Source organism: Natator depressus, chromosome 9, assembly GCF_965152275.1.
Source record: "Natator depressus isolate rNatDep1 chromosome 9, rNatDep2.hap1, whole genome shotgun sequence".
NCBI lineage: Eukaryota > Metazoa > Chordata > Testudines > Cheloniidae > Natator > Natator depressus.
Genome location: NC_134242.1, coordinates 88344465 through 88372113, shown reverse-complemented (window position 1 = coordinate 88372113; position 27649 = coordinate 88344465). Strand labels below are relative to the sequence as shown.

At 42.1% G+C, this 27649-nt stretch overlaps 3 protein-coding genes across 3 annotated transcripts; 1 reads left to right on the top strand and 2 right to left on the bottom strand.

Moving 5' to 3' along the window:
* Window positions 1–2072: 2072 nt before the first annotated feature.
* Window positions 2073–12577, bottom strand: UPF3B (UPF3B regulator of nonsense mediated mRNA decay). The gene is made up of 10 exons (XM_074962561.1): window positions 12176–12577; window positions 11300–11406; window positions 11050–11156; window positions 9574–9672; window positions 8812–8922; window positions 8200–8243; window positions 6997–7185; window positions 6297–6457; window positions 4154–4466; window positions 2073–3124 (listed from the first exon to the last, which is right to left on the bottom strand). The coding sequence occupies exons 1-10, from the start codon at window positions 12293–12295 to the stop codon at window positions 2978–2980; spliced, it is 1398 nt and encodes a 465-aa protein (XP_074818662.1). The 5' UTR covers window positions 12296–12577; the 3' UTR covers window positions 2073–2977.
* Window positions 12578–12675: 98 nt separating this feature from the next.
* Window positions 12676–14568, top strand: NDUFA1 (NADH:ubiquinone oxidoreductase subunit A1). The gene is made up of 3 exons (XM_074962563.1): window positions 12676–12896; window positions 13183–13272; window positions 14430–14568. The coding sequence occupies exons 1-3, from the start codon at window positions 12687–12689 to the stop codon at window positions 14448–14450; spliced, it is 321 nt and encodes a 106-aa protein (XP_074818664.1). The 5' UTR covers window positions 12676–12686; the 3' UTR covers window positions 14451–14568.
* Window positions 14569–14631: 63 nt separating this feature from the next.
* Window positions 14632–22919, bottom strand: LOC141993179 (putative defense protein 3). Its single transcript, XM_074962562.1, has 5 exons — window positions 22652–22919; window positions 20153–20265; window positions 19469–19584; window positions 18770–18834; window positions 14632–15795 (listed from the first exon to the last, which is right to left on the bottom strand). The coding sequence occupies exons 1-5, from the start codon at window positions 22857–22859 to the stop codon at window positions 15716–15718; spliced, it is 582 nt and encodes a 193-aa protein (XP_074818663.1). The 5' UTR covers window positions 22860–22919; the 3' UTR covers window positions 14632–15715.
* Between the last annotated feature and the right edge of the window lie 4730 nt (window positions 22920–27649).

Genomic DNA, 27649 nt, shown 5'->3' with positions numbered 1-27649 from the left:
TGCAGCTAACCCTCTTGTCAGAGCCCAATCGCAACTCCAGTAGTTAACTTTCTCCTTTCCTAAACTCCTGGACTTTTTTTTCCAAACAAACTACGGTGGACTGTTGCTCTGAGCTTTGAAATAAGCTGATGTTGCACCCTTGAGCTAACTTCTTTGCAAGAAGTGATCTCTGTGTATTCAGTAATTTGGAGATCAGTTTGTGGAGTACATGAAGTGCTTTAGGATCATAGTGGACCAAAGGAGCTATGTAAATGTAAGATATACTTTGCTGCTGTCTTGGGTAACCTGTGCGTTGCTATGTGTCATATATAATTTGCTGAGAAATATCACCATCCTAATTGTGATTAAGGAAAGGTGAACTTGTTACTACAACCTGTTTACGGCAGTAATTAAGTTACTGTCTACCTTTGTAGGGAACAGATCACTAATCACAACCTTAGCATGCGAGGAGTCAAAAGGAATGGGATATATTTCAAGATGAACATTTAAAAGCTTAAAGGTAAACAACATCCCCCCGCCCCCCAAATCAAAATTTGGGGCCCATTCCAATTTTTTACCAATTATATAGCCACTCTGAAGTCAATGTTAAGAATATCAAAATCACAACAATCTATTTTGCTTAACAAAGAGAAGGTTAAGAGGTGACTTGATTACAGGCTATATGTATCTACATAGGGAACAAATATTTAACAGGGGTCTTCTGTCTAGCAGAAAGAGGTATAATATGATCCAATGGCTGGAAGCAGAAGCTAGACAGACTAGAAATAAGGCATAATTTTCTGACAGTAATTAATCACTGGAACAGTTTACCAAGGGTCATAGTGGATTCTCCATCACATCCAACCTTGATTTTAAAATTGTGTACGTTTTTCTAAAAGTTCTATGTCCTGTTATACAGGAGGTCATACTACATTATCACAATGTTCACTTTTTGCCTTGGAATCTAAGAAACCACACCGGGTCAGATTAGTGGTCTAGGTAGTCCAGTTTCCTGTCTGCCAGTAACTGTACCAAATAGGAAGTTCAAAGAAAGTATGTAATGAACAATTATGGGATAGCCTGTTGAGTGGCTGTGCTAAAACATCTGGCTCTGGTAAAATGAGATTGAGCACAGCTAGTACAAGCAAGGAAAGGAAGTGTTACTAGTTACAGACATTTTCTCTTCAATGGTTAAAAAATAATTCAAATACAATTTGCGATGAAAATTGGTTACCTTGAAAGATTCCAACTCTGACTGCATTATATGGTACCTCAGAAATAGAGAGCACTGCTTTTTCAAAGGGTTTTGGTAGGTAGTATTTAATTCAAAGATCTGTATATAATGGTCTGAAAGGAAAGCACCTACATTCAGTTTAAGAGAAGACCCTTTGGTTATTTGTGACTATAGAGGTGCAGCAAATGGAACTTGGAGACCAGCCTTCTTATTTCCATGAACTAATGATTATGACAAATTACTCTGGACTCCGAGAAGAAAATATCATTAGGCCCGCCTCTCTTGCTGTGTCATCTTTGACTAAGATCAGCCAGCCAGCAAAGAAAGAGAGAAGACCATTGTGGCTATTCCCTCGCTGCTAACAGATGTGGAGTTTTTTTTTTTTTTTTTTAAATGTTAGATTGGCCTTTTAGGAGAAAAGTAGGGGAAAGGTGGAGTTTTTAATAGTAGTAAAGGAAAGACTCATTTCTGCATTTGGAAGGTTTCTCTCCACTAACAGTTTTATTTTTTACAGGTTTTTTTTTTTTTTTTTTTGGTAAAGTAACATGCACTGTAATTTAGCTACAGTGATATATTAGTTTAGTATTCTCAGTTGTTCTCCGCAGAGTACAGGGATTTTTTGTTATTGAGTTTGAAGCCATTTGACAATCTTAACTAATGTACAGTATTAGCGTGAAAAGCTTTGATAAAGGATAAATACAGTTCATGAGATAAGGCTAGCTCCGTGTCATGCCCCCAAACAGAAAAGTCTCACTGAAGACAAATAAGTTAAAGTATCTTTAATTTGAGATATTTTATTGGTTTTAGTACAAAACAGCTAAGGCTAAAACTTGCTAGCTTCAAGAGGATCATTATTGGTGAAGTTTCTTCTGGGCAGTGAAATAACACTCCAATGGATCAGGAAATATGAAGCAGAGACTGAAATGACAAGTTTCCTACTTTTAAGACACTGAAAAAAAGAGGGAATGCTTGAAAAGAATCAGACGCTTTACACAGCTATACTGAATTAAAAAAAAAAATTGTTTCAGTGTAGGTAGACAGACATTACATGACAATTTATCGAAAAAAGGAATACCCAGTAATAAAATTATTCCTACACTGCAATCTTTTAGTTCAACTATTTCATTCAGTAACCCACTTCCTACATGGAAGATTCTTTATAAGGCCTCTCCCCACTTTCCAAACTTCCTACTGCTTCTATCTTGAAAAGGTTTGTTCTGCAGAAAACCAGGAAAGGCTTCCCCAGATCATTGATGACCCAGCTACCACAGTCTGAGAACTCTGTTTTAGTGCTAGGATTACAGTGTTTATTTGTAACTATTGTAGTCTCAGACCAAACACCTCGCAGCATAGCAATATAGGATGTTAGCTTTTGAGCAAAACTGCAGCTTTAACTTTGCTCCTCTTTTTAAGTGTAACACACACTGGTTCAGGACTGCTTTACAAAAGAGCTCTGGTTTTAGATCCAGGTGTCATTCCTCCTGACCACATGACTCGCATTTCTCATACTTAAGGCCACAAAAAGCTTTTCTACTTTGCAAACTGCAAACATTTTCTTCTCCATTGTAGTCTGATGCTATGAAAATAAATTCCAATAACAATGAGAACACATTTCAAATTCTGAGGTTCTTTAACCAGAAACATCCAACAGCACAATGTCCCCTTTTCTTCCTTTGTTCCTTCTCTTTGAAGGCACTTCTGGATTGCGTAGTACATGCTCTTTGGCTGCTTAGATAATCAGAACACATAAGGCCTGTGTGCTAATCACTCCTCTTCTTTTGTATTACTGGTCTCACTTTCCTGTTTTTTATCTGCTCCTTGGTCTGCAGACTTTGTAGCAATGTCTTCATAAGGACACAGTCTACTTCGACTTCGAACTCCTGGCTGGTATAGCTGCATTGCTGGACGATCCTGAAATAAATCAGAAGGTAGCAGACTGTCTTATAGCCAAAGCATCATACTAATTCCTATAATTTCTAAAGGGATGATTAAAAAAACAAAAAAAACAAAAAAAAAAAACACACCACACAGACCACTTCAGACTTTCCCAAAATACTATTAATTATTCAGTGACACCCAACATTACAAGTTCAATGACAAAGAGTAACTGCCGAAATAGTACAGATGAGAACGCTGCTTTAGATTATGTACCCAAGTATTTTAAAGCATTCACAATGATAATATTTTAAGGAACAATTCAGTTTGTCCTCTTCAAGCACATGAGCAAATTTCAAAGCTTCTCCCAAGGAAAATTTTTTAACTAAAACATGAAAAACATACACCGTAGGTGCTGCAAATGCAGAATTAATACACATCTAAACTGGATGTATTCCTATCAATGGAAGGAATACATATTTTGGGGGTATTTTGCATACAGAACGATATGTACGTTAACATGGGGTCTGTGCTATGACAATACATAGCAGTGCGCCTCTCTTATACCTGACGCAGCAGCCTCTGCAGTGTTTTGGAGAAGGTATAATAGGGGTGGCTGCATGCTATATCATTTTCTCTCGCTTACAGAGATGTACTTTCTGGCATTAACCCACACGCAGCATCTGCAAGAATCTGGTCCTACCATATCAGTTCTCTGGTGACACAAAAGTTAAAAAGCCAATGTTTTATCTGCTGGCAAAACCAGGACAGACATTTATTCGCTTTTGTTCAGAACTTGCCAGTAACAGCTGGACTTGTACATAATTCCTATAAAGGCAATAAGAAATTTGCCAAGACTAAGTTCATCTTAGCAGCAGCAAAGCTTACAAGATCGGTCTATTTTTCCCCTCATACATGACAGCAAAGTTTACAGCTGAATTATATGAGGGAAAAAAAAATTCCAAAAAGGTAAGAAATAGCATGACCCTCCCCTTAATTAACATTTACCATAAAACCAAAAACGAGGCCTTATAGAGCGGGTGTGAATTTAAAGAGAGCCAGCACCTTGTTTCTGATGCGATCTCTCTTAGCTGCATCCTCTTTTTTGTCATCTTTGGTTATTTTCTCAGCTTTTTCTGTGTTGCCTGTAAAATCTGGAAGATCACTTTTCCTTCCTTTCTCTCTGAGTGAGTTTATCTCCTTTTTCACCTCTTCCTCTTTTCTTCTAAAAACTTTTTCTTTCTCAAAGCGTTCCTTCTGCCTACGACGCTCTTCGTCTTGGCGTCTCTGTTTCTCCCGCTGCAGTCTCTCATATTCTCTCTCTCTTTCAAAGTCTCTCTCCCGGTCCCTGTAATCTTTTCCATATTCATCTTCAGATCTGTATAAAACACAGCGAGAAATTAAGCTTAGAAGATTGGATAATCAAAATCATAGATCTGTGTAATCAATACTACAGCTCCAAATTTGCATCAATGTTGTGAGACACGGATTTGTAGATTTTAGACAGGAGTTAAAATATCCTAGAAGCCTACAGTCATATTTTACTACAAATACAGAAATAACTGCAATGAGGATGTAATCCTAGATAATGAGCAAGAACACTACAGATAGGAAGTCCCACAGTTCTAGTCACATAGCTGACTAATTCCCTCTGTGGCCTTGGAAATTACTTAAATCTCTGTCTCATTCCTCTGACACATGGGGAAAACCCACACCTGTATACATCACATGGATGTTGTGAGGATTAGTTATTGCAGCACGATTGTCATTCTGGGCTGCATTCTGGCATAAGAACGGCCATACTTTTCCTTCCTGCCAAGGCCTCTAAAGGGATATGCATTATGAGTATTGTGGACTTAAAGTGGCCCCTGTGCTCTCAGAAGCTGCTATAAGTGCAATCTATGGAGCTGTTCTCATTTATGCTAGAGACTGTGGAAGCCCAAAGCCAGCCCCAGAATTTGGAGGGCACAGAGGTGGCTTAAAGCCATCTTTGCCAAAGGGCTGTGCCTCCTGAATTGGGCTCCAGCTCCTGAGCTGGGCTCCATTTGTAAATATCTTCAATTGAAAGCCCAAGTATTATTGATAAAACACTAAAATTTGTTTATTAAATGAACAGATATGAAATAATTCAAGTCCAGATGGACCTCCCCCCACCCCCGATCATGAGTACACTCTCCTAGACAATTCAGATCAGAGACATTACTTCATTTGAATTCAAAAGCTGTTCCAGAACAGCACACCCTAAGTTTTAAATAACTAGTCTAGAAGGGTTGGGTTTTTCTGGTAAGTCATATATACAGTACAGACCCGTTTACGCACGAATCCGCTTAACACGTGGTAGCGCCATGCCTCCTAGTGCTACGTATTTAACACTGACACAGAAATCGACAGGAAGTGCGGAGCGGAAACATGTTGTATGACTTTACCGATATTGGTAAAGACGTATCATGCACGCTTAGTCATTGTCACACTAGAGAGTTATATAGTAATATGTATACTACATTAGAAAAAATTTTAACCGTAGGCCTAATATAATGGCAGGAGGGCAAGTGTCAGCGTTCCTACACTGTAGGAGAAAAGCTAGCGGCAATAGATCGAGCAAATAGTGGAGAAACCCAGGCCAGCGTATCAAAAGATATTGGGCTTGCCGAATCTACTCTCTGAGGATGGCTAAAAAACTAATCTAAACTGAATGGCTTTGTACAAAGTATCGATTCTGCCGTGGGGCGCAAGTGAAAACGTGTGCGCTAGTCAGCAAAACCCACAACAGAGAAAGCCATGCGCACGTGGTTTGCTCAGGAAAGGCTGAAAGGAATGCCACTAAGTGGGTCAATTCTTCAAGCCCAAGCGACAACATTTGGAAATTTAACGGGGGATGAATCACTCCAAGCCAGCAAGGGGCTTATAAGTAGTTTTAAAAAGCGTCATGGCATAGCGCGGGTATCAATTATTGGAGAAAGCCGATAAGCCGATGAATCAGCCGCCAACGCATTTCATCTGCGGCGAATGACAGACTTCATAAGAATAAAAATGTGAGCCAGAAAGAGCAGAAAATAACAGCGTTTTTTTCCTAAGTGAATCATAGACACTTTTTTCAGCATGGCCCTCTTAACCCACGGTCTTTTAACATGCCGTCGTGACGGTTGGACTCCTGACATCTGCACGTAAACGGGTCCGTATTGTACTAAGTACTGGAATACTAACTAACTTTTTTCCCTTCTCTTCTTTAGTCTCTCCATCGGATCGTTTGGCTGACACACTGCTTAGCGTGCCAGCAGCCTTTTCCTCCCTCACATTTTCTTTTTCCAGTTTCTTGAACTTTTCCTTTTTCTCCAAGTCTCTTTCATCTTTCTCTGGTTTCTTAAGTAGCTGTGAAGAAAACACACGTTCTTTTTAATCAAAGGCTCATTCTAATTCTACTCTGCAGCACAGTATAATTCAGCTACTTGGTTGAAGTGACTTCTGCTTAACATGAGAAATATTCAAATATGTAACTAGTTAATTCCATACTCACTGTGCTCAGAGGTAATAATGTCTACAACTAAAATAATGATCCCAATCCCAGAATAGGATTCATTTCCCCGTACAGTATGAGAACAAGATCAAATACGGAAGATGATAATCAAATATATCCAGTTACCCAGATTATATTAAATTCATATGTTCTGAGGAACAAAAGCATAGACACACGTATTCAAATGAAAATTTCTTATTAGAGATAAACTAAAGAAACTAACAACATACAAATCCTTACTGTACTTTAACAAAAGCATGAACATTATGAAATAACTAGTCTACACCTACAAGATCATGAATTACTCTTGGTTATGTATTCAGTGAACACATTTTGTATGCAACTTTTACAGGGAAGGGGAAGGAAAAGTCTATAACAATGACATGTTCTGTACTTTAATCTTTGGTTCATCCTTTGATTTATCCCTTTCTTTCTCTGGGCATTTGTCAACTTTCTTCAGTTTTTCTGCTTCTTTTCTCTTCCTCCTTTCTTCTTCTTTCCATTTCCTCCTTTCTTCTTCTCTTTGTCTTTTTCTTTCCAGTTCCCTTCTTCTCCTCTCCTCTCTTTTTTCTTCTCTCAGTCTCTGGAAGGGGGAGGGGGAAAAAAAAAAAATCACATTTCCCACATTAGAAAAAAAGTTACTTTTAAAAGTTCCATAAGACACCATGTCCTGAAATGACACAAAATTCTCTAAAATATACTGCTTTATAAAACATTGCGTCTCCCTTTGTACCCTTCTTTTAAGCAACTTATTGAAAGCTTCAAAATTCACTGGAGCAGCATTACTATGTATATTTCAGAAATCATTAACTCCATATTTTAATGGAAGTTAAAATGAAAACACCCACACCTCAGAACCCACCCTAAAAAGTTACACAAACCTGGTAGAAAAATAGGTTCATAGGAGAGAAATCACCAAGAGGGCATTAATTTGAGTCCTGGTAGCTACAAACAGTATTTTAAACAGAATATGGCTTGCCAATCACACAGCTGCAGCTCACATGACTCAGTGTTCCACTGAGACAAGGACTGTTATTAAGCCACCATACTAACCAAAATATAGCTTGATATCAATACTCTGGGAGCCAGTATCAATCCCCCGCTAAACAGTTTGTTAAGCATGAACCCAGGTTATACCAAGTATTTGGGATAAAGAGTACAAGAAAACCTGATCCCATTTTAAACATGGTTATAATCATTAGACTAAGGCCCTGTACACACTTCATTTTTCCTCTACAAGCATGTCCAGCTTCCCTGCTAGACCTGCTCCACTACACTTACCATCTGCTGAGCAACATGGATTCAGTCCTGTAGCATAAAAAACAGTTGTAGGACATTTCCTCCCCCTCCCACTCTTTTTAAAAAAATGGGTCACAACTTTATTCTGAGGAGAAAAGGAAGCAGGAAGTGCTCCCACCTACCTGAACAATTCTGTAGCTCTGGGAGAATTATTTAAAACAAGGTCTTTAGATCCATTTACCACAAAAGAAAAATCTTACTAGACAGACATCACTGTACATACACAAAGTTCTAAGAGCAAATTATCAAAAACTGTAACCAAAAAAGATTCTACATAGATTATACAGAGAAATCATACCTGTTTGTTTTTCAAGAAGTTCAGAAGGGGAGTTGTCTTTTTAGCTAAATAAACATTAAGAATATAAATATTTTTGCCTTTACAAATATCAAGATATGTTTTCATAAGTTAGATGGGAAAGACTTATCTCAGTCTATATTAGGTTTTGCTCAGTTTCAGTCTTACTTGTACCACAACTTCTCTCTCTCTCTCTCTTCTTGAAATGTATACTCTTCATTTGCTTATAAATGGCTACGTCTCCTCATGTAATGTTTTAGCTAAACTAAATGAGTCGTAACTTACATTCATGTATTACTTCCCATCCCACAGTACTAATATTAAAGGAGCCAATGCACCCATTACTGGAATTTAACAGCACATAACACACGTGTTTAGTATACATAGCGGAGAAGATTATATCCAATTTAAACTAAAAAGAGGGACTGGAGCAGAGATGAATAAAAGTAGATCTTCACTTGTAGTATTACTCTAAGGACTTAATGATACTAAATGATCTAAAAAGGAATGTAGAGTCCCCAAAGTTCAGAAGTCATAAACCTACAAAATATTGTACGTCATATGTTTTCCTATACTGTGAGAAGAGGTTCACATTTAAGATATCAGTTTTCATACCTATTAACTCTTTGTTTCTTGCCTCTATTTCCTCTAGTAGTGTTTCAGGAGTTGATGTTAACTTTTCATCATCTGCACTGTAACTTTCCAAAAACTTCTTATACTCTGGGTCTGGAGAGAAAGATTGGTTTGTGCTACAAAATATACATACTGACCCCTCTTCTGGGAGTTTCAAATAGTCACTCCGCATTTTCAAACTTATGAACAAACAAGAATGGGTCATATAGTCTTATGAGCTGCTGCTCGATATTTGTCTTTAGCCAAGTTAAATCAAACTCTGAGGCAGGGACTATGTCTGGTTACGTTTTGTAAAGTACATAATTAATAGTAATAATGCAAGATTTTAACAACGTTATTCCATAGTGTGCTTATTAAGACATTTTATTGGTTTTGCAGTTGTCTGTTTTTCTTTTAGTGTACCAAGCCTGCAAAAGCTAACTGAGACAGGGACCATCTTTTCATTACATGTGTGGGCGTTCCCTAGTACAACAGGACCCTATACCTTGCCGGGGGCCCACTAGGTACTATCATAATATCAATAATACCATAAGTACTTTTGTTATAGTAAAATAGACAAGTTATTTTGAAAAAAAAAGAAAAGAAACATAATTGTTGCATGTTAAGTGTTTAGTATCAAACATTATTTTCTTACACTAGGACACCACACAGTCAAAATAAATTCAAATTTCTGTTATCAGATACCATGCACTACATAAATCTCCACATATTCATGCATGCAACAAACAATTCTAGTAGTTATACCATCATCAATAGTCCCAGTTTTGGCATCCTTTTTCTTATTCTTCTTTTTTGCAGATTTTTGGAAAGGTGCAAATTCAACTATGGCAGCATACTCCTGACCTGTTAATAGTAAAATGTTAAAACTGTTTAATCACCAAGGTAAAAAAAAAAAAAAAAAAAAAAAAAAAAACACACTAAAATCTTGACAATGTATTATATTGGAGGAGGGACACTGGGGGCGTGTTTATAAGAAACAATACTAGAACAGATAAATAGATAGTAGCTATGAAATTTGTCACGTGAACACATTATTTATAACCCTTTCATCGCAAGAGGGTCTCAAAGCACTTTCCAGACTACACACAAAATACATACAAAATTACATTAAAAGGAAGTTAAAGTTGCAAAATGTAATACTCAAAAGTTAGGAAATGCCAGAGCTAAGGTTGCTCAGGTAGCCTTAATTCAACATCCTGATATTTATGCATTATGACGACATACTGTTCCCTCCTTCCCCCCCCGCAATTCCTGCTTCATTCACTGGGCGGGGGGAGAACACTGTGTGTTCAACTGCGAACATGGAGAAAGGGGAAATGTCTGTTCTTGACAAAAGCCAATATGATTGACAAAACGTCCATGCAGAACAGAGAAGAACTTGATTTTCAAGGGTGTCTTTCAGAAGAAACACAATAAGCTGCATGGACTCAATGTATCTACGACGTAAGGTATATATAGTGAATTACCATGTCTAAGGGGAGGGAGGGAGGGAGTAGTTTCAGAGAATCTAGATAATTTAAATCGATGCTTGGAACATGAAGCTGGCCACTCAATGCCGTCTAAATAACTGAGACTTCAATTGCCATAGCTCCATTTCACAAAAAGCAACTGGTTGGTGGAAGATGAAAAATAAAAAAATTAAAAGTAAAATCTCTCTTAAAAAAAACACACCTATAAAAATATCCAAATAAAACAAAAGTTTAAGGGTGAAATTCTGGCCCCACGGAAGTCAATTGGAAACAGTGGCAAGACTCCCATGGAGCCAGAATTTCACCCAGAATATACATGTTAGAGGATATCAGCAAAAACACCAATAAGCTTTAGTATTAGATGCTGAATGCTCCCAACAAACCACATAAGTGTCAGTTCAGTATATTGTTAACTAAACTTAGATTATATACATGTAAATTACTAATGGGCTAGAATTCCCCTTAAGCAGTTTGTTTAGAAAATTTAGCACTAATACTGCTTTAAAAAGGGGGTTTTATTGTTATTATTTTAAGCTATATTTAAAATCTACTACACAAAGCGTGATGAAGTTTATTGAAAAGACTACATGCAGGCACCATATATTTAATCGCGATATATGGTACCCAAGTATAATTATGGCACTAAAAGAAAGCGTGCAATAAGAAAAAATTTGGGAATAAACTACCTGACAATCTAATATATCTGATATACAAACATTTTAGTATATAACCAAGTTTTATGTTTACTTGCCTTTGTGATCAACAAAAACATAACCATCAAAACGATCCCTGAACAGTACTATGTCTTCTTGGTTTTTAAAGTTGATGTATGCTCTGGAAAACATGTGAGGATACAAACTGCAAAAGGACAAAAAATAGTAATGTGTAATGAAATGAAGTTGGCTAGTTGCTCATGATTTTAACTATATACACTATAGACAAGTGTAAATTAATTGACATACTAGAGTTACATGAAAAAATTGAAACTTGAAGTGTTGTACCTGGAATCGTTAGCAAAGAATTCAAAATAGTCATGTTCAGGCAAAGGCTGAAGATGTTCTTCAAGTTGTTCCTTGGTCAAACTGGGAGGCAAGCGTCGAATTACCACCTTAACACAAGAATTTTAAGAGAGTGTAAATTAGTGTCTGCCCCTGACTTTATTTCAGATTTGTTATTTGAAAGATGCTGTAGGATAACAGAGCTAAGACAACAACTGTGGCTCATGAGGAGATGGGTGAAATTTCACCCAGCATGACTTCAATGCCATTTTCATATCCAAAGTACTGAGTGACCTAGAAACATCACAATTCTTCAAGGAAGCACAGAAAGACTGGGAGCCTGATCCAGCTCCCACTTAAGTCAAAGAAAAGACAAAGAAAAGACTCCTACTCACTTCCCAAGGGGAGCAGTCTCAGGCCCCAAGTGAGGAAACGTGGTTCAGTGATTAGAGCAAGAAATTCAAAGGAAAGATTCCTGAGCTCTGTTCCCTAGTCTACCACTAACCGCATGTGCTGCTCCGAGCGGATGACTTGGGCCAAACGGTTCCCAAGTGATGGCGAGTGGGTCCGGCTGCCACCCAGGCCCTGCTGACAACACTCACAACGCCACGCGAGCGCCAAGGGGGCTCAGACCTCGGTATCCCAGGCTGGGCCCCGGAAAACGAAACGCTGCCAGGCACCCGCCGCGTTTGTAAGTGGTTACCCCGGGCGCCCTGCCCCCGCACGGCCCCATCCCCAGAACAGCGACCACAGGCCCCGTCTGGGAGCTGAGGCGCTGGGGTCCGCGGCGCTCCGCACGGGGCTCGACTGAAACCTCCGCGGGGCCCAGCCAGGGGCTGAAGCCGCTCCCCCAACGACACGGGACGGCCCCACCCTCACCTTGCTGAGCGTCTCCTTCTTGTCCTTGGGCCGCTCGGGCTCCCCGCCCCCCCGGAGATCCAGGGGGGCCCCGGGCGCCCGCTTCTCCTTAGGCCTAGTGTTCTCCTTATCCTCCTTCATCCCGTCCTCCGGCCCACCGAGCCACACCCCCTCTCGCCCATTGGCCGCGGCGCCTCTCGCGGGATCACAGCCTTAAAGGGCCACGAACCACCGCCTCGCGCCGGAGGCGCCTCCTCAAGGACACAGCCCTGGGGGGATGGGAGCTCCCGGCATGCACTAGGGCTAACGGAGGCGACCGCTCGCGGCTTGCTCCCAGCAGGCCGGTCATCGGGGCCATGGGAAGCTCCCGGCGCCCGTAGCACGCCAAGTGGGACGCTGTCACTGAGGGGACCCTAACCCCGCCCTATCGCTGTTGTACTCGTGACGCTTCCAGCGGTCTTTGACTCGCCACAATGGCGGCGGCACGCCGCCGTGATGCATGCTGGGTAGGCGGCGCCGTGGGGCGGGGCTAATGCGCCTGCGAAGTGGTGCTGCCTGCGCGTGCGCGTTTGCCGAGCTTGGGGAGGTTCGGTCTAGTGGAGCGGTCGGTGGCGGCGGAGCGGTTCGAGCGGGCGCCGGGATGTGGTACGAGATCCTGCCCGGCGTGGCCGTCATGTGCCTGTGCCTGACCATCCCCGGCGTGTCGCTCACCCAGATCCACAGATACCTCAACGGGGGCAAGGTCAGGGCGGAGCCAGGAGGGGCTGGGCCGGCTCCGCACGGCAGCGGGGGGGGTGTCGTTGGGGCGGGCGCTGGCGGTGACGTTGGGGGGGGAGTGGGCGCTGGCGGGGGGGCACCCCTTGCCCGGTGCTTGTGCCGAGTGAGCCGCTGGAAACCAGCAGAGGGCGCCGCTCCCCTTCCCCCACCCCGGGAACTACTCGGGGCCGGGTCGGTGGCCTGGCCCGGCGGCAGCCTCCTGCTCCCCGCGCCGTCTCCCAGTGCGGTGACACGTTGCTCTTCGTGCGCAGGAAAAGAGAATTGCTCGCCAGCCCTACCAGTGGCACCTGATGGAGAGAGACCGGCGACTGTCGGGGGTTAATGAATACCATCGGTCCAAGGTAAATCCCTTCCAACGGAAAAGGAAGCTGATCTGTAACTACAAGGCAGCTGAACTCTACAAAATCCAAACGCCTCAAAATTCAACTAACCAGGAGTTGAAAAGTAGAGTTGTAGGTCTCTGCAGTGAGCACTCGCTGTTGTTTGAGTTGAGTTAGACCCTTGACTGGGTTCTGCTCTCTGATACTTCAGTAGAAAGCCACTGGTCTTGACGATACCCGAGGGTAGAACTTAGCCTGCTAACTGGAGCAGACAAGAAGTGCTTATTTTTAATATATTGTCTTACAGCTAATCAGTGGACTTTGATGGGTTCAAATCTAGACCAATCTTCTTTACAAACCGTAGGCCTGACTCTCTTAGCATTAGTGTCTTTTCATTCTCACTTGATACCTTCAGTACAGACTTGTTACTGCTAGTACTTAAAGGTGACCTGGAAAGAGCTTTTTTAAGTGCCTGTATTTGTTGCTTTATAACATACAAAGAAAGCCTGTAATATTTTATTAGAAATGTCCTGGTCAGTTTTTTCTAGGAGTCTCTAAGCATGTGTATTATGAGCTGTCACATTAGTGGAAGGGGTTGGAATGTTAAATTTGTTACGTCCTTTTCCCAAGCCTTATTTAGTCATTGAAGTGAAATAGGGGTTAATAAAAACAAGTTTTAAACAGTGACAAAATTCCCTTCCTTTCCTGCTGAATTGCTCAACTTTTCACTCTCCCCTAAAGTGATGTAATTTCACTGGTTCTGCAGTTAGCGTAGAATGTTCCCAAGCAGACAAGACCTAAATGTCTAATGTAAAGAACCAAGGGGTGTGTCGTACATTCCTTTGAAAAACATTTTCAGGGCACCTTTAGTCATACTAAGTAGGGATGGCATAATTTGCATGGGGTAGCCTTGATGAGGTGGGTCTCTTCCCTTCATAATTTCTGTGATGCTATCACTATAGTTTGCCTAGTGCTACCACCCCACCCTTAATTGTACTTTAGTGATTCTCTTTCCCCCTATTTTTTAAAAAATTGTATCTTATTCTGCTGAGGAATTTATAGTTAAAAAAAGAGTAGTAAGTTGATGTGTGTACGTTTCTGTGAAATGTAAACAAGGCGGTGAGATTGGTGTAAATTCTGTATGGATAGTTAAGAGTGTTTCACTTTCTATTTTTCAGGGATTGGAGAACATTGACTAAGAAGCAACTCGTTGAATGAAGAGTCCTAGTTCCTGTACAAAGCAGTTTAGCTCCAGTAAACATGCATTTATATTTGATGCAATGTGTTATATGGTGCACATAAACCTTGAAAATGAAAGTGGGTTTCTGAATTTTTTATTGGTATAACTTTAAAAGGTGTATATTGAAAATAATACAGCCATCCATAAACATTCTGTAGTCAAACATACAAAAAGGAATACATAGCAGAGGTAGGCAATTACCCTAAAGTTATAGATGTTCTTCCAGCTAAGAAACTTGCAACAAAAGTTAGTGGAGTGCCAGGGAGAGTTAAATCTATTTTATTTATATGCCTGTTACTTTCAGTAACCTTTAGAACTCTCTGCAGATACACTAATAGACTACTAAGCTGCTGTAAATAGCAAAAATAACCATTTATTGAGGTTGTGTCCCCCCTCATGAAATTGGCATGCAATGAGCAATGCTAAGCCTTAACTTTGTATTCATTACAAAGCTGTTAAAGCATCAACTTCTGCTGTCACGTGATCATTTGTAGGTTACCCTTCTCAAAAAGGAGAGGTTGCAAAGAATAGTAGCAATACAGTCATTACTTAATGAAATGACCAGCCTTTTAAGAAATTACTTCTGGAGTGTACCACTGCTGTTAATGTGCCATTAGCGAATACAATGCCTATTTAGTTAGGGTAAAATAACAGAGGTTTAATTATATTATTGCAGCAGGCCATTGTCCGTTAATTCTGAAAGATGTTTTGTACAATTGATGTATAATGAAAAGGTATACAGATATTGTCGTGATATCCTGATGTATACCATTCCTTATACAAATCAAAGGTGCTGATCTTATATAGGTTCTAATTTAGAATGGAGTTGAAGTCATGGCATTAATTTTGTTTCTCAGGTCTGTTCTAGCTTCTGAGATTCCACTATTGCTTTGTACTACTCAACTTTAACCTTAGTCCTAGTCTACATACAGATAATTTAATATTAAAACGGCATTGGTTAGGGTTGAGAGGGCATTGTTATACTTGTCTAACATGCCTGTAGGGAATAAGCTGTACCAGTATAACTGCACTGTAGAGGGTTGTATTACTTTAACTCTATTGGTACAGTTTAAAAACAGTATAACGTGTGTAGACGTAGGCCTTAGGCTTCCAGAATCCACTTCATGGCAGAAGCAAATGTAGTGATTGTATACAGGGTCTGTATTTGTTAGCCATTGAATAGATCCTCTGAAACTCCAGCACTTACTGCTTTTGCCTGGCTACTTATATTAAGTGGAAAGACATCATTGTCACAACAGTAACTGTCCATGTAAACTTCTCAGCACCACATGTAGCTTTAGACTCTGTAGTTTGGAAAACAAAATGGATGTTATCTTTAATTTAGAATTAGTTTTTATTACACAGTTGAGGCAACATTGATATTAGTGTGATCATCAGTTTTTCCCTCCTTCAACCCTGTTTTAACTACAGAGAAAAAGCAATGAACAGTTGTCACTTGTTCACTTCCCATTCACAATCAGTAGTAATACCTAGTACTCACTCTGGTTTCTCAGGCAACCAACATCTATGGATTAACACAGTCTAAACACAGCTATTGTGGAAGCAATGAACAGGGCATTAATTAACTTCTAAGAAACTTTTCAAACTACTTTGCGTTTACAGCATGTTTTATACAGAGATTGAGATGTATGCATTGTACCTAGATTAGATGGAAAAACCAAAGCACAGAGAGGTTGTGTGACATGCCCCAGCTCCCACAGTAAGTCAGTTGCAAAGTGGGAAATGGAGCACAGTGTGACAAGTGCCTAGTCTCCTGCTCTAACCATTTTATACTACTACCCTGATGTGTTTAAGCATTAATAACCTGATTATTAATCTGACAACCATATAAAATGACTTGCTCACTCTGCTTCCTCACGCCTTGTCTGTTCTGTGTAGTTGCAGGTTTTCAAAGGGTGTACAGTTGCCTTGTGTCCTTACTTGTCTCTTGCTTTTGAATATCTTTCTGACTGATAGGATTGGCTCTATCATTTATTATGTTGGTTTTAAAATATAATGTTCCTGTCTCAGGGAAGTCATTCCATCAATCAGACTAAAATGGATTAATTACATTTCAAAAGTGTTCTTGCCATTAAACCAAGCATATACAGAAGAAATGAATACCAATAAAGACAGCTGATTTTTGGATGAGACACGCTCAGTGTAAAATTTAGATTCTACCTATGATGTTTGTGTCAAAGCACATCAACTAGATAGTGCTTTTCTGGTGAATTACCTAGGCTTGATGCTTAGCTAGCTCAGTGGGGATAGTCCCAAATCCCCTTCACTCTAGGCATTTGAATTAAAGTATGATTTGTGGTTTCAGAGCTTAAGTCTTTTCCAATTAAAATGAGACCTCATACCATCCCTCAGAATCTTATGCAATTTCCCCGTACAGTCAGCATTTAAGACCTGAAGGAACCATTAGATCATCTAGTCTGACCTCCTGTATATCACAGGCTAGCACCTGTAGGCTAAACCCAAATTAATGAACTATGCAGAGTTTTTTAATCATGGATTTTTTCCTAAAATAAGCCCATTATTATGTTAAGCTCACACAGTAGACTTAGTATTGTATAGCAAACCAGACAAGATGCTGTGCGTGCCCCTACAACGTGACTTGCATAGGGGAACCCAAAGGAAGGTTCTGTCTTAATGCATTTTCTTTCTCCTTGTTTTGAATAATGGCTGGTTGATGGCATTTTCACTATACTGTGTTAATACTTGTGGGCCTCATGGCAGATATATATTAGGAAGAGAAGTGGAGAAGGAATTGACAAAACCAATGATGATGGGAGCGAGAAGGTAGGTAAGATTCATTGTGGGACCAACCAAGGAAGAGATGAGAAATGAGGGCGGGGCAGATAAGTCATTATTACTGTTTCTCTTGCATAAGACCAATACTTAACTGCACACTAAAGCCCAGGAATAATGATCCCTAAGCAAGGGGCAGTGACAATCTCTTAAATAATGGCCTTTAAATTGTTCTAATGAGCAATCAGCTTAAATATGACCTTTTGTTTTAGTATTGAAGAGGAGGTGACAGTATCTTACTTCCTTTTATTATTTACTCAGTAACTCAGAGCACATTACAAACAATGAATTAAGCCCCAGTATCTGTGTGAGGGGGGCATTGCCTGTCCTTGTTTTACTGATGGTGAAACTGAGGTACAGTTTACATGAATTATCCATGATCACAGAATATAGGAGGCCTGACTCCCACTCCCTGCCTCAAATGTGTTATAAGTAGCTACATAATTTACAATGTTGGAGCTGCCTAATAACTACGTTGGAGCCACTTTAGCGGACAACTGTTTCTGCATAGTTTGGATCACTCCTGCTAGTAACTGAACAGTCTTTGAGACTAGCACGCACTATGCCAGGGTTGGCCAAATTTACTGAGCCACCTACAACAATCTTCAGAAGTTCAAGAGCCAGGATGCACCTGCTAGGGCTCGGGGCTTCAGCCCCACTGCAGCTGAAGCCCTGAGCCCCCGCAAGTGCACCCCGAGACCCAGATTTGAGCAACTGTAGATATTAAGTCTTCATATAATTAACACTGAAAGAGAGATAGTGGCTCTTTTTTTTTTTTCAATAGGCTGTGCAACAGCATGCATGACAACCTTTACAGTAGGGTTACATTGGTATGCATCATTTGGCGCTCAGCATAAAGGTTTTCTTTATTAGCTGAACTGAGAGGAAAATAGTCATTCCCTAGAAGAACCAGAAACAAAACCAGCTCTCTACCCTTCTGATGACTTGGATATTTGCATACACAAATTCCTGTTGGTGCAAGTTACTCTTCTACCCCGTTCCAGATGGAGGAGAGAGTCAGCTCTTACAGTAACTAGTCTATTTTTTCTTCTCTGTGCAAGACTCCCATTAGCTTAGCAGCAGTGGCTGACAGTTTAATCCATAACTGGAATCATATCTTCATAGGAGACCTAGAATATTTCATTTAGTTACATGCACCATGTTCACAGAACTATATCATCAGACTGGAAGGAGTTCAGAGAAGATTATTAGGGGGCTGGAGTGAATGATTTAGGAGGAGAGATTAAGAACTATATATGTAAATTCCAGCTTAGTGAACTGAACCCTTGTATGGTGAAGAAAAATAATTTCAAAGCAAACTGCACACAGACTAGCACCTTCTGCATTTCTGATACACCAGTGGCTTTTCTCCTGATGCATCTTTAACTCATATTTGCATTAATGGCAGTTAGATACACAATCCACTGCCTTAAATTGGAATGATAAATTCACTAAATTACTCACCTCTCCAGATCACTTTGGATTGGACACCGAGCCAGTAAATTTCACGAGACTGTGCTACAGTTGCCCTGCTCAAGAGGAAAAAGAACAGTGTAACATGGTTATAAAATAGGAAGAATTCTCCCTACCTCCCGCCAACGATATTCCAGTAACTCATTGTAGCCGTTCTGTGATGGTGTTGCTGCTTAGCTCATAAATTCATTAGCAAATGGTAATGTAAGCCTAACCTCATGGGAAAGTGAATCCACCCTTTCTTGCACACAGGAAAGTGAGCTGCGGCTGACCGTTTCAGATGGCTTCCCAACTGAAGATCCTTCCATTCCCAGAAAGGATCAAAATACTATTCCTGCAGTATAGCAACATTCTTCTGCTTTAATATCATTTGTAATCCGAATGGTGTGAATCAGCGCTCATTAGTTATGTGCAGCTTTCACTTGTCTGGGGAGACCCTGCTGCTGATTGAGCCCCTAAATTTTCAAAAGCACCTAAGTGGCTTAGGAGCACAAGACCTGAAAGTCAATGGGGCTTATGCTCTAGAATCACTCTGGTGCGTTTGAAAATCCTGCCCTATATGAAACAACAGAATGTTTTATGACTGTATTAACGTATAGGGAGAGAAAGGAGAAGAAAACATGTTTGAGATGTCCGTTGGAGGGGGAGGGGATTTCATTTAAAAGGGAACTCTGTCATGAAGCTGCTTACATGAATGTAATAATGGCAGGGCAACCAGAGGTTGGGGGCAGCCAGGTATAAGTGGTCAGGCTTGTTTTTAACTCGGTGTTAGAATGAGTAATCGCACCTTTTGGGTTTCCAGAGCACTGCAAAGAAAAGAATATCAATCCATGTATTACTTGTTTAATTACAATGAATAGTGTACCTGTCACACACACTAGGTCAGTGGTCCCCAAACTGTGGAGAGCGCTCCCCTGGGGTGGCACGGAAGGAACATTTTTTGGGGGAGGGCCCTGGGACCAGCCTCCTTTTGGGGTGGGGAGGGAACACCACCCAGCCCCATTCTGCCCCCAGCTGCAGCCCCAGCATTGCCATCTTCCAAGGTCCCAGCTTTGACTCCTGGCAGTGGCTCCCGCTTTCAGCCCCATGGGACAGATTGCATTACAGATGAGGGAGGGTCACAACAGGAAAAGTTTGGGGACGACTGCACTAAACAAACAAACAAATCCCATTTCCTTAACAACGATAACATCCCCCTCCCCTCACCAAAAGCCTGGGTAATAGACATCGCATACAACGTGCCCTGATCAATCCAAATGCTCCCACCCAGCTGCCTTTGCTGTTATATGTTGTTTCTCTCGCTACATTTAATTTCACAGTATTTATTAAGCCACGATGCCCCATAAGGCTAGAAATGAGAAGCTCCCATCTTACCTGTAAGAACTTAGTGTTATTGGCAGGATTCTGCCAAGTGCCAAGTGCAGCCGTGGAGCCAAAGGTGCGAGCTTCCAGCAACAGGCCTCTGTATCCCGGCCCTACAATCTGAACTGGAAGATAGTATATGCATTTATCACATGTTAATCACCCATAGCTGGGACTGGCTTCTCAAAACGGTCACCACCATTAATAACGCCAAAGATACACCAGATATATCTTTGCACATCAGCTGTGTCTGCAAAAATAGCCCAGTGATTAGCGTGCCAGCCTGGGACTTAGGAGACACTGGCTTAATTTCCTCTTTGCCACTGACTTCCTGTGGCACCCTGGGCTGGTCACTTAGTCTATCTGTGCCTTGATTTCCCCATCTGCAAAACAGGGATGATAGTAGCTCTCTGTCTCACAGGGGTCTGCAAGGAGAGTGAGGTGCTCCTTTACTATGGGCCTGGGGCAATATAAATACCACAGAGACGGACTGTGAAAAAGGCTTTAGATAAAATTCTGCCCTCAGGTAACTGGGTACTGCTCCCATTGAGATTAGAAGCAGGACTAGGGACAAGGAGCAAGTTTTCCTCTTTAGCTTGTTCTCCCAGCTCCTAAATGCTGCTCCTGGGGCTTCTGAGCAGGCACCTAAGGCCTCCTCCTTTCCTGGCCTTGAACAGCAGCACATTCCACCTCCAGGAGGCAGCCAGGGTGTACAAGGAGACAGAACCTGAATGCTACAGGTCGTTATGGTCACCCCTTCTCAAAAAAAGAAAAGGAGTATTTGTGGCACCTTAGAGACTAACCAATTTATTTGAGCATAAGTTTTCGTGAGCTACAGCTCACTTCATCGGATGCAAGCTCACGAAAGCTTATGCTCAAATAAATTGGTTAGTCTCTAAGGTGCCACAAGTACTCCTTTTCTTTTTGCGAATACAGACTAACACGGCTGTTACTCTGAAACCTTCTCAAAAAAGATACATTAGAATTGGAAATGGTGCAGAGAAGGGCAATGAAAATTATTAAAGGTATAGAACAGCTTCCAGATGAGGAGCAACTAAAAAGACTGGGATTGTTCGGCTTAGAAAAGAGACAACTAAGGAGAACTGGGGGGATATGACAGAGGTCTATAAAATCATGACGGGTGCGGAGAAAGTGAATTGGGAAGTGTTATTTACCCCTTCACATGACACAAGAACCAGGGGTCACTCAGTGAAATTAATAGGCAGCAGGTTTAAAAACAAACAAAAGGAAATATTTCTTCACACGGTCAACCTGTGGAACTCGTTGCCAGGGACTGTTGTGAAGGCTGAAAGTATAACTGGGTTCAGAAAAATAATTAGATAAGTTCCTGAAGGATAGATCCATCAATGGCTAAGATGGTCAGGGACACTGTCACATGCTCTGGGTGTCCCTAAACCTCTGACTACCAGAAGCTGGAACTGAATGAAACTGCATAGATCACTCAAAATTGCCCTGTTCTGTTCATTCCCTCTGACACATCTGGCACTGGCCAGATACTGGGTTAGATGGACCATTGGTCTGACCCAGTATGGCTATTCTTTCGTTCTAGGACCCAGGGTTACAAAGAACCGGAAGAGGAATAGACTAGGGGGAGAAGTGAAGAGAGGGAGTCTGGGCTCTTGGAAAAGGAGGGCAGAGAGGGTCAGATGGTAGCCATAGAGAGAGGTGAAGAAGAAAGGCATCAGAGACATATTGGGACTGAAAGGAAATGAAGAAGACACTGCATCCTAGGCTAAGCAAGTAACCGGGCATGAGTCAGCAGGGAGGAAGGATGGCCTTGTTACTAGTATACAGGACAGGGAGTCAGGACTCCCAGCTTCCATTCCCAACTCTGCCACTGACTCTCTATGGGACGTGGGAAATTCACATCTCTAGCCTCAGTTACGCATCTGATCACCAACTCATTTCACATGGGCTACCAAAGAGCTAGCAGATGTTAATTTCTCCTTACTGCCTTGGTACAGAAACAAATCACTGACCTATCGGTGATAGCCCTGCACCAGTTAAGAATTCCCTTAACTATCTGGCACCAGGTAAAAATCATCCACTGATTTCATGGCATTGGCCCAATCCTGCCAGATGCTGGATTCATCCTATGAGGGGCTAACCTTTGTCTGATTCATCACTAGATTATCAGCATCACTATAACAGAAATGCAGCCATATCATGATTACTTGCTTGGCACCCAGGCCTGGCAGACTTTAAAATAACTTGCATAGTGTTTGTAAGGTCAACTTCTCGTCTCCATGTAGTTCTCAGTTTGTTTCTCTTGGTCCTCTCCTGCTGATCTGCTCACAGTTGTTTTAATTCATTTCACTAAACAGAAGTTTACTAAACACATTTTAGGGAGAAAACATGATGAAGAAGAGAAGCTCCCTAATAATACTGATCCATTTACACAGAAAGCATGCCAAATGCAAACAACTATGAAGAAATCATGGATTTTAAGTAAATCTTACCAATCCAGTTAAGAAGTTGGAACTTAATTACCATTAATCGGCTGCCTGTTCACAAAGGAAGATGCATCAATCTGGATCTCATAGGGGGCTGGACTTGGCTGGGGCTGGACCCCCATATGCACAGGCATCATATTCTCACAGGCTGATGCTGGGGCTCCTGTTGGAAAAGCAACACATGGACAAATAATGTTCCAAAAGACGATGTAGCCAAGGCGAAGTGAAGGACTCCAGTGAGCCATGACTGGGGGACAAGAGGTTGCCTCTCCTTTGAATCAACAATAAGTCCTCTCTGACTGCAGACTCGTTTAAGATAGAGGAAAGAGGAGCAGGGCTCTGCTGAGTCACTTACCCTGAACAAATTCATTTTCTAGCCTTGGGTTTTGAATGCTTTTTGTGCACACGCCCTCTGAATGAGGGATGTGTTCAGTGATTTCTAGCTATTAGCTATCTGCATAAGGGATCTTTCAGAATAACTAAGGGTATTTTGCTTTCACTTCCCTCTGAGAAACCACTTCTTTCTCCTGCTTGCTTATGTTAATAGCCATGCCAAGAGGTCTCCAACCCTCCCTGTGCTGGAGTCCTTCCTGGTTTTCTATTGGTCTGAGTTAGACAGTAAGCAGCTCAGGGCAGGAACCTTGTCCTTCAAGTGTTGTGTAGAGACCAAGATGACTCATGATGCTGTAGGGATCAATAACAAGGCGAGCTTTCTGCTTTTGCTGGAGATGGGTCTGTCTGAACCAAACTTCTAGATCTGAGCCCCCCGAATCCAAACTTCACACAGTTGGCCCCTCTCTATATACTGAGCATTAGTTGCAAAATGAGGGCAGTTCCCCTATTACAGTAGTACTGGTACTCTACAGGAAGGCAAATTAAAAACATAACCCATCATTCTCTGCTGCCTTTGTCCTCCCTACCCACTCCTCATTCATGCATTCAGGACTGCTGGGCTCTCAGACTAACCCCCATGTCGTTCTTCCAGTTCTTTAGTATTTTTGCTGTAAAAGGTCACTAAGCAGCTATCAGAGTGTAGTAATTTTTGGCCACTACCAGCTTGGACTGTAAACAAATCTGTTTTAGGGATTAAAGACTCTATATCCTCATTGTCAATCCCCGAGCATCCATTCCCTGCATTCTGTGTCCTAACAGCTCGCTCTTTGGCATTAATCTTTCATGAGTAAGTGATGCCAGAACAAACCCATGACCTGGAGATGTGAAGGGTCCATGACTTTCTTTTTACATAATCACAGTGAAATTACCTACAACTGAGAGAAAATGCACTGATCTCAATTTACACCTTTAGAAGTGACATTTTCCACTGAATTGCTATTACTCTGGTTAGACTCACTTACCGAAACAAAATTGCTTTCCAGCCAAATAGGAGTTAGTACGAGAAAAATGCAAGGGAGCTGCTGAAGAAGCATGAGTCAGAATTCCTGAACATTATCATAAGAAAGATTAAAGGGCTTATCAACTTTCCCTTCAAAGCCTCTGCTTGTATGGCAAATGCCAAGGCTGGCCAGGTGCTCTCTGTACCCTGACAAGAACAAATGGACATTTGTTCACATTGCTGGTGAGAAATTTATAGCAGCCTTCACAAGACTAAGAGAGGAGAGATTAAAGGAAGATTAAAGAACCACAAAAAGGAAAGGGAGTTTGTTGTAGGCAGAGCCAAGCAGGGAAGGAAAGAGAAAAACCACCCTGACCCCTTTGTGGGGCATCAAGAGTGCAAAACAGGGATCAAAAACCATTAAATAACAGAAGATTTGATCTACTCTGCTCACACTGGGGGAAATCAGGAGGAGCTCGACTGGGATAGAGCCAGTGTGAGTGGAGAATCAGGCCCTCCCTAGACACATTCTTCACGAAGGGACAGGACGGATTTTCTGAAATACTAACACTTCAAGACCCCACTGAAGTCAATGGTAGTTACGGGTGCTCAGCACTTCTGGAAATCGGGTTCTTTATGGTTAACATATGCATGCTGGGGAAGCTGCCTTGCCCTCTGATGTTATAGTGACTCTATTCCATCCTATTGATGGCTTGGTAATAAAACTGCCTCAAAATTCGGTTTCATGTAGATATTTTAAAAAAAGGAAATAAAAGTACATGTACTGAAGTAAATGGAAGTCCCCTGGCTCCACTGCAGTATAAAAGAGAACTTTAGCCCAAATTAGACCCAACATTTAGATCTGAATTTCCCCACATTTGGAGGGGGCTCTGATTGGACCCATCCCTTGTCTTGAGTCTTAAAATATTGTTTGTGTTGCTAAGCCCTGAGACCCCAATACTTTTCTAAGGACACCCTGAGCGGTAGCTATAAGGACACGGTGTTCTAGGTTAGCTGGCGTGGAGGCTAACTCAGATCATGTGGCTTTGTTTTCAGTCCATGACCAACTCATCATGCTTCCTGCCTCAGCCTATCTTCTGAAAGATGGAGGCAGCTTGGGAATCAATTAAACACAAAGCCCAAAGATCCTGTCACAAGCCGGTCAGCTACAACACTGGAGAGAGAGTGGGAAGGGAGGAGACAGGACAGAAGATGAAAAAAGGGACTCTGTGTGTGTGAAGATCAGGGAGAGAAAACTGAGTAGGAGGGCACAAGGGAGAGAAGGAAAGGATGCCAAGTCCCCTGCTGCTGATGATGTGGAGCTCCTTGCCATCCCAGCTAAACCGTGCAGCTGGTGAAAGGCCAGACAAGGCCACTTTGGATCCTTTTACCCTTAGTCTTCCCGAAAATCAACATGCCAGGTGTTTGGCACCCATAGACTTCCCTCCTGCCCCCACCACAGGCACTGGGACTTTAGATGCTAGGAGATGAGTGAAAAGAAATAGATAACAGGGTCTAACCAGAGAGAATTTCTCGGCTTGGACCATGCCTATCGCCAGGTGCCCTTTCACCCAGCACATTGGTGCTACTCTGCTTTGCACTGGGAGAGAGACACTTCCACTCAGGTAGTGCTCTGTCCCCGAGTGTTTGCAAAGATCCTTTTAGTTCCCTGTCACAGATCTGATCCAGTGCCCTCTCTTGGCCATGCACAAGATTGCTGAGAGAGGAATCCAAGCCTCTCGGAATCCCCGCTGTTATAAGCTTCCCTGGGGGCCTCCGTTGGCTGTAGCATATTTCCTGGGCACCAGCTGTCACAGTCAGTTACCCCTTCACTGAAATGGAGCCCCTCAGCCCACCCGCCCCAGGCCCCCAGCTCCATCACGGACCCCCAAGATACCTCAGTAATTTAAACACACCTTCTCCCAGAAGCCCACTGAAGGTGCGAGGCTTCTGCATTACAGTTTAACTCTCTCAGGAGGCACATGGGAAGGGTGGCCTATAACATGCACAGTCCCTTTGCACAGGGCTCTATGCTGCAGTTGCTCTTTACTTAATCACATAATAGCTCATCTTAACTAATTAGCCTCTCACAGTTTGTATGCTAACTTCCAACTTATCTGTACATATGTTCCATTCTATGCAGCCGATGAAGTGAGCTGTAGCTCACGAAAGCTGATGCTCAAATAAATTTGTTAGTCTCTAAGGTGCCACAAGTACTCCTGTTCTTTTTGCGGATACAGACTAACACGGCTGCTACTCTGAAACCTGAAAAGAGATATATACAGATCCACACAAAAATAATAAAAACCTACATGATCTTCCCCCCACTGTAGCTCAGCCTTCCCTTGGGACTCCTTGGAAAACCATCTGTGTTGAGGTCGGCAGGGTTCCCTCTACCTCATCTAGCCCCTGCAGCAGCTTCCCCTACCTTAAACAGGTGAAAGATGGCTGGAGAGAGTATGACTGTGCACAGACAGCAGCTTTGGCCCTTCATATTCTTCCAGCCCCTTAACAGGTGACCACAGAGTCCTACCAGAGGATTTCATTGTTAGGCAACTTCTCCCCGACAAACTAGGTCTCTTGGCTGGCAGCCAGTCTTTGGTCTAGAGCTATTACATTTCAATGGTCAAGCACTTAAGTTAACAACCCTCTTCTGTTATCCTTTTGCCAGCCACCTTTGGAATTCCAGTCTAACAGGGAGACAAAGAGATTACAAACTCCATTTTTAACATGCAACAGTTTGCAGCTTGGTAAAGATATATACAGAGAGTTCATAATCTCACATCGTTCATAAATTGGACAGACAGATTCCCCATGTCAACACAGCATGCCTGAGAGGGCAGATTTAGAACCAGTGTCCAGACTCTGCCCAGACCCATGAAGCTTGGAAGCATGTGGGATCCAAAGGTTGGGTCCAAGACAGCAGCTGGGTGACTGTTCACATGGGGGAACCCAGCCACATTCCATGGATAAGATTGCCACCACTGAAGTTTAAAAAAAAAAAAAAAAGGGACTTCTGAGATTATCCTGAGTCCATAAAACTGGGAGCTGGCAGTGCGTACTGAGCACTTGTACAGATTTTCCAGGACAGCTACCTCTTAAAAAAAGAAAAGAAAAAGGGATGATCATGGGAATAGCTAGACAGGTGGCAACATGGACAATATTCTCACTTGGGCCCAGTGGGGCTCTTTATAATGGAAATCCAATGGCAGGACTCTTCTCACCTTATAGAACATGACTTGATGGAGAACTGGAAGAGATTCCCTCTCTGATGATTACCCTGGATATACTAGAACATATGTCTGGACAGCCGGATGAACAAGGTCTGCCTCTTCCCAGACAGACAGTAAATTTTTTTGGGTTGTCTGTCACAAGCCCTATCCCCCCTCTTTGGGTCTGGTGTAATCGATCCTGCAGCTTTTGGGCAGTTCTGCAGCATATGTCAACACAGCACCTTGCACCTGGTTCCGTTTGTTCCCCCTTCTGCATTTCTTGCTCACAACACTTGTCTTTTCAGAATCTCTCTCCCCTGCTTTCTGTGAAGGACTCCCTGCTCTGGCACTCCCCCTGCCCAGTGTTTTGAAGGGGCTAGAATTCTCTTCATTGGTGACTCAAAAAAAAAATCACTATGCACTCAAGCTTCACTGGCTGGGGTCTGGCCTGAATCTGGTTCAGGGTCTCTAGTTGCCTCCAGAGGGCTGC

Coding starts and splice junctions, on each gene's coding strand:
- UPF3B (XM_074962561.1), bottom strand. CDS start 12,295: ATGAAGGAGGATAAGGAGAACACTAGGCCTAAGGAGAAGCGGGCGCCC. Junction 11,407..12,175: donor AGAAGGAGACGCTCAGCAAG/GTGAGGGTGGGG, acceptor TCTTGTGTTAAG/GTGGTAATTCGACGCTTGCC. Junction 11,157..11,299: donor TTCTTTGCTAACGATTCCAG/GTACAACACTTC, acceptor GTCCTTTTGCAG/TTTGTATCCTCACATGTTTT.
- NDUFA1 (XM_074962563.1), top strand. CDS start 12,687: ATGCGCCTGCGAAGTGGTGCTGCCTGCGCGTGCGCGTTTGCCGAGCTT. Junction 12,897..13,182: donor GATACCTCAACGGGGGCAAG/GTCAGGGCGGAG, acceptor CTTCGTGCGCAG/GAAAAGAGAATTGCTCGCCA. Junction 13,273..14,429: donor ATGAATACCATCGGTCCAAG/GTAAATCCCTTC, acceptor TCTATTTTTCAG/GGATTGGAGAACATTGACTA.
- LOC141993179 (XM_074962562.1), bottom strand. CDS start 22,859: ATGGCTCACTGGAGTCCTTCACTTCGCCTTGGCTACATCGTCTTTTGG. Junction 19,585..20,152: donor ATAACACTAAGTTCTTACAG/GTAAGATGGGAG, acceptor TTTTCTTTGCAG/TGCTCTGGAAACCCAAAAGG. Junction 18,835..19,468: donor CCTGCCATTATTACATTCAT/GTAAGCAGCTTC, acceptor CCTCTTGAGCAG/GGCAACTGTAGCACAGTCTC.